Raw genomic sequence first — 6,000 nt, 5'->3', positions numbered from 1 at the left:
GGGTGGTGTCACCCCAGGTGGGGGGGGCAAAGGGCTGCAGCCCCCTGCCCCACCCAGGCCTGGGCTGAGCACACACTGAGCTGTGGGGTGAGGTAGATGTGTGGCAGGGGGTCCCCGCTGCTCCAGGGGGGTCCCTCAGCCCCGGGGGGGACTGGGGAGCCCCATTGCCCCGGGTTGGGGGGAGAGCTGGGACTCTGCTGCGCTGGGGGGGGCTGGAAGAACCGGGAGGCCCTGGGCAGAGCTGGTGTGGGGGGGCAGAGCCGGCCCCAGAGCTGGAAGCAGGTCCGAGGGGGGGCTACTCCCCCCCCAGGGAGGGATGGACAGACAGTCCCACGGCGTTGGGTGGCAAAGCCGGGGGGGGAGGGGGGGGGGGGGGGCTGGGGCAGCTCAGTACCCCCCCCTTCCCACGACTCCATCAATCTTTGGTTGCAAGAGCCGCCCCCGTGGGACCCCCTGATTGTCGCTGCGGGGGGGAGGGGGGGGAGTTGGGGGGAGGGGGGGGCAGCGTGGGGCCACAGCCCCCCCCAGGCGCAGGGACTCTAAAGTGCCTGGGTGACCCTTGGGGCGCCCGTCACCTGTGGAAGCTGGGGGGGTAGGATTTGGGGGGGGGGGGGGGGGGGGGTTATTGCACTTGTCCTGCCCCCCCCGGGCCGGGGCAGGGGTGGGGCAGCATGCAGAGCCCCGGGGGCAGGAATGGCTGGGGGGGGGGGGGGGGGGGGGGACACGGGACGGGACACGGTCACAGGACAGCACCCCCGGCCCTGCGGGGGGAGCGGGTGCCTGGACGCTGGACTCTGTAGGGTAGGGGGGGTGTCCACCATCGCCCCCCCCCACCCCGGTCCCCAAGGTGGGGGCACCGGCCGGACCAGGCAGCAGAAGGCACAGGGGGCACCGCGGCTGGGGGAGCTGGCGGGGCCGCGGGCCTGGAAGCACGAGGTGGGGGCAGCCGGGGACCCCCGGCCCCCCCGGGGCGGCATTTGTCTTTTTTTTTTTTCTTTTCCTTTTCTTTTAGTTTTTTAGAAAATGCAGGAGGAAAGAAAGCCCTCCGAGGGGGGCTGCCCAGCCAGGGGGGAGGGGGCAGCAAGGCGCTGTGGGAGCAGCAGAGACCCCCCCCCTCTCCCCAGGCTCAGGGACCCCCGGCCGGAGTGCGGGTCCTTCCCGAGGTGGCAGCGGCGGTGGCAGCGGTGGGGGGAGGGGGGGCAGCACCAGGCGGTGGTCCCAGCACAGCCCCCCCCCGGCAGCCGGCGGGTGCGGGGTCCCTCGGGCTGTCCCCCCCCGCCGCTACTTGGGGTAGGGGTAGGGGAAGGCACCGGGCTCGGACGGCGACTCGATGGGGCCGTGGCTCGGGGCAGTGCTGCCGTCCTGCGGGGAGGCGTTAGAGGAGCTGGACCCTCCCCCCGTATTCCCCCCCAGCCCCCTGGACCCCCAGCACTCACCTCCAGTGGGAGCGCGGGTGGCACCGGTGGGTATGGCGGGATGAAGGCTCCAGGGACAGCGGTGGCAGCGGGTACATACTGGGGACAGCGGTGGTGTCAGTGAGGTGGGGGGGGGGGGGGGGGTTAGGGGGCATCAGGAGGGGCACAGGGGAGGTCTTACCGTGCCAGCACTGCCCAGCGAGAGGTGTCCGAGCTGCTGGGCCAGGGGGGCCACCACGGAGGGCTGGAGGGGGACGGCGTGGTCCACAGCAGGGGCCAGCACCGTGCCCTGCATGGCTCCGTCAGCCCAGGGATGGGGGGGACACGGGGACGTGTGGGGGGACACGGGGGCATGGGTGGTAGGGACACACGGGGACGCATGGGGACATGGGGGGACACAGGGATCAGTGGGGTGGGGACATGTGGGGCTGCGGGGACCCGGCTCCGGGGGCAGAGGGGACATGCAGGGACAAGGGTTCCATTGCCGGTGGGACACGGGGGACACGCAGGGCACAGGACACCGGGGACAACGGGGGCTGTGGAGACATGGGACAGGAGACCCAGGGATGGGGTGGGGCGGGGCCGAGGGGCGGGGACATGGGGCGGGGCTATGGCCACAATGGGTGGGGCAGGCATCAAATGGGCGTGGCAGCAGCCACAGGGGCGTGGCATAGCAGAACTGGGCGGGGCACAGCTGCCAAGGGCAGGGTGTGGCTGCAGAGGGGCGGGGCCAGGGATGCTGCCAGGGCGTGGCAGGTGTGGATGGGGCACTGGGCGGGGCCCCCACACCCCCTCCGCCCCCGCTCACCGTGGGCTGCACGAGGTAGGACTGGTGCATCCAGGCGGGGCCGTGGACCTGTGGAGGCGGTCGGGTGGGAGTGGGTGGGGGCTCTGCCCCTCCCCCCGCAGGACACCCCCCTCCCGGCACTCCCATCCCCTCCCCCTGTACCTGGTAGGAGGAGACGGGGGAGGGCAGGTAGGGGGCCAGGGCAGTGGGGGCGATCATCCGGCTGGGGGCCAGGCCGTAGGGTGCCGGGTAGAACCTGTGGAGCAAATGGGGGTGTCAAGGGGGAGGGGTGGCCAGCAGCCCCCCACCCCAACCGGGGCCTGTGGGGGAGGGGGGTCTGGAAGGGCTGTGGGGCACCCACCCATTCTGCAGTGCCGTCGCAGGGTCATAGGCCAAGGTCACAGTGCCCTGAGGGTGGAGAAAGGGTCAGCACTGCCCTGTGGCCCCCCTCCAGCAGCCATGGGGTTTGCCCCCCCCCCCTCCCCGGCAGGACCCCCTCCCCACGCCCCCCCCTCTCACCGCGTCTCCGTCCCGGGCCCAGGATCTGCCGTTGGGCACAAACTTGCCCTGGCTCTGCCGCTTCTTCTGCCCCCCATCCGCGAACTTGCAGAGCAGTGGGTCCGGGGGGGCTGTGGGGAGGGGCCGTCAGAGCTGTCAGCTGGTCCCCACCCCCCCCAGCCCCCCCCAGAGTCCCCCCAGCCCACCTGGCACCCCCGGGGGCATCTTGATGTACTTCCCGTTGAAGTGGGTGATGACAGCCTCACACTTCTCCGTGGACTCCATCCTGGGGGGGAGTGGAATTGGGGCGGGGGCCACACACAGGGCCCACGCAGCCCCCCCCAGCTCTGTACAGCCCCAAACACCCCCCCCCATCCTCCTGGGCGACCCCCAGCCCCATGCATTGCCCATGCAGCCCCAGCCCCTCGCACCCCCCAGCTCCATGCACCCCCTTGCACCCCCCCAGCCCACAGCAGACCCCCCCCCGGCCCCCACCGTACCGTGCAAAGCCCACGCCGCGGCTGGCCCCGTGGGGGTCCCGCAGGATGCGGGTCGAGACCACCTGCCCAAAGGGCTTCAGCAGCGCCTCCAGCTCCTGCTCGTCCACCCCCAGCGGCAGGTTGGAGATGTAGAGGTTGGTGGGGTCCTGTTCCTGCTGCTGTGGGGGGGGTCAGAGGGGCGGCCGGGCCCCGCCACACCCGGCGGTGGTCCTGGGGGGTTCTCAGGGGTGGGGGAGCCCCGAGGGGCTGTGCCGTACCTTGGCCATCTGCGCCTGCACCCCGCTGGCCTTGAGCGCTGTCACGGCCTTCTGGGCCGCCGTGGGGCTGTCGAAGTCGACGAAGCCGTAGCCTGGGGGGGGGGGGGGGGAGGGAGAAGTGAGAGGGGGCCCCAGAGCCCCCCCAGGCCCCCCACCCCAGTCCCGCACCCCCCTCAACCTTTGCACTTGTTGGTCGTCTTGTCCAGGATGGCTTTGGTGGAGACGATCTTCCCGTAGCTGGGGGGAAAAGAGGGGGGATCAGCACCTGGCAGGGCCCCCAGCCCCACCCCCAGGGGGACCCTGGGCTGGGGGCAGTGGGGTCCCGTCCCCCTGGGGGGGTCCTGTCCCCACTCACGGCTGGCAGAGCTTGACGAGGTCCTGGTCCGTGGTGCCGGGGTGCAGCCCCCGAATGTAGAGGTTGGTCTTGCTGAGCTGGTCCGTGGCCCCCCCGGCAGGGCTGGGGCTGGGGGGGCCCAGCGGCTGCGCCGGGGGCACATAGGGCTGCTGGGGGGAGACACAAGGGTCAGTGCCCACCCCGGCTTTGCTGCAGCCCCCCCATATCGCGTCCCCCCATGGGATGTGCATGTGGATGCAGTGAGAGTGGATGAATCCCCCAATGGGGCCAAGGGACGGATCCTGTGTCCCCCCGCCCCCCCCCCCCCCCCGGCTGCAGGACCCCCAGTCTGACAGCGCCCACCCCTGGGTCCCTGTCCCCCCCCATGTCCCATCTGCAGGGTGGCACCACGTCCCCCCGTCCCCCCACGTCCAGGCTCTGCTGCAGCTCAGGGGGGTCCGTCCTGGGGTCGGGGGTGACCACCTCCCTGCCCCCCCCACTGGGGATGGGGATCACCCACCTACATGGGGTCCCCCCGTCCAGGACCCCCGGCACAAGCGAGCACAGGCGGTGCACACGCGTGTGGGTGCGCACCCTGCACACAAGTGGACACAGCTCACAAGCGTGTGCGCTGCCCCCCACACGTGTGCAAGCGTGTCGCAGGGCTGATCCGTGTGCGCAGGGGGGGAGCACATGTGCAGACCCTCCCCAGGCCCTGGGGGGCTGTTACCTCCGCGGGGGGGTGCGGAGGTCCCTACTCACACAGGGCAGGTGTGTGCGTGTTGCACATGCGTGTGCAGGCGTGCACAGGTGCCTGAGGGGGCCGCGGAGCCCCTCGCCCCGAGCTGGGCTGAACCCCCCCCCCGCCTCGGGGTCTGTACTGCGGGGGGGGGACACGACAATGCGGGGGGTGACCGCAGGGAGGGAAACTGAGGCACGAGTGGGACAGGACCCCCGTGGCCACGGCGGGGGTTGGGTGGGTGTCCCCCTGACCCCTGTCCCGCGGGGGCTCCTTCCGGGTGGCCCTCTCGCCCCCCCCCCCGTGACCCCCCAGGGCTGCTGAGCACCCCGCCGCCCCCCCGCCATCGCTCCGGGCTCTCCCCCGGTATCTGGGCCGCTGCGGGGGGGGGAAGGCGGACACGATCACGGCCCCATCGTGCCCGCCCCCCCCCCCCCGCCATGGCCGGCCTACGGGACACACACACGACACACCGGGCCGCCACGGCGGGTGCCCCCCGCCCACGTCCCCGCTCCCCCCGCGGCGGGGGGGTGGTGGTGGTGGGGGGGTGGGGTATGCCGCCACGGGCCGGGCCTGGCGGCGGGCGGGCGGCCCGGTGCGCGGGGGGGGGGGGCTACCTTCTTGCCGCTCTTGTTGTAGGCGAAGGCGGGCAGGCCGGAGCGCGGCGGCACCGAGAGCAGCATTTTCCCGAGCGCGAGGGGCCGGGGCGGGCCGGGAGCCGGGCGGGCCCGCGCCTGACGTCACGCCCGGGAGCCCGCCGGGAATCCGGGCTGGCACCGGCCGCGCAGGGCCGGGTCCTAGCGCGCCCCCCACACACTACCACCACCCCGTGGGGGACCCGGGGGGTCACGCGCACCCCCACACCCCCGCTGCTGGGTCCGGTGCGCCGGGAAGGGGGGGGGGGGGGCGGTGCTGCTCCTCGCCCCCGGTACCGGCCCCCAGCCGAGGTGTCGTTCACGGTCAGGCCGGGGGGGGAGGGACACGACGCCGGGGGAACCTCCCGGCCCCGTCCCGTTCGCCACGTCGGGGTCTGCGCCCCGCCACACTCGGCCCCGAGCGCCCGGGGCGCGATGGGGATGGGGTGCACAGGGCTGCCCCCCGAGAGTGCCACTGCCCGCCTGGGGACGGGCTGCCCCGCCGCGGCCTCAGCCCCGCGGGTGCCGGTGGCGCCGGGTGTGCTGCGGACCCTTTAAGCGCGGCTCCTTTAAGGCCGCAACGCCCCGCCCCCCGCCGCCATTACCCCTCGGCGGGGCACTCGCCCCGCCCCGCGCCGCCCGCACCATGGGCGCGGCCATTTTGAAGCCTCTGGTCACGTGCTTCCCCCTACCCGCCCCCGCCAAGGCGGGGCCGCCATCTTGGCACCTCCGTCCCCTGCCGCGTGACTCCGGCTGGCTCCGCCCCGCGGCTGAGGGCGGACCGGGGGCCGCCATCTTGGCGCTTCGCCTCCTTCCCCTTCTACCCCCCCCCACG

The 6,000-nt window shown here is 73.4% G+C and overlaps 1 protein-coding gene across 1 annotated transcript; it reads right to left on the bottom strand.

The window, feature by feature from the left end:
- Positions 1–1,152: 1,152 nt before the first annotated feature.
- RBMS2 (RNA binding motif single stranded interacting protein 2) lies at positions 1,153–5,215 on the bottom strand. The gene is made up of 13 exons (XM_082496454.1): positions 5,148–5,215; positions 3,813–3,961; positions 3,636–3,694; positions 3,458–3,549; positions 3,201–3,358; positions 2,907–2,986; positions 2,722–2,831; positions 2,564–2,610; positions 2,365–2,458; positions 2,224–2,271; positions 1,597–1,704; positions 1,437–1,514; positions 1,153–1,362 (listed from the first exon to the last, which is right to left on the bottom strand). Exons 1-13 carry the CDS (start codon positions 5,211–5,213, stop codon positions 1,282–1,284), a joined length of 1,170 nt encoding a protein of 389 aa, XP_082352580.1. The 5' UTR covers positions 5,214–5,215; the 3' UTR covers positions 1,153–1,281.
- Between the last annotated feature and the right edge of the window lie 785 nt (positions 5,216–6,000).

This window comes from Vanellus vanellus (assembly GCF_965231255.1).
Source record: "Vanellus vanellus genome assembly, chromosome: 28".
NCBI lineage: Eukaryota > Metazoa > Chordata > Aves > Charadriiformes > Charadriidae > Vanellus > Vanellus vanellus.
This window is presented reverse-complemented; position numbering and strand designations above follow the sequence as displayed.

Excerpts from the sequence above, each read along its gene's own strand:
- RBMS2 (XM_082496454.1), bottom strand. The coding sequence starts at position 5,213 with ATGCTGCTCTCGGTGCCGCCGCGCTCCGGCCTGCCCGCCTTCGCCTAC. Across the intron at positions 2,832-2,906 it reads GATGCCCCCGGGGGTGCCAG|CCCCCCCGGACCCACTGCTC; the intron begins GTGGGCTGGGGG and ends CCCTCCCCACAG. Across the intron at positions 1,515-1,596 it reads CGCTGGGCAGTGCTGGCACG|TATGTACCCGCTGCCACCGC; the intron begins GTAAGACCTCCC and ends CGCTGTCCCCAG.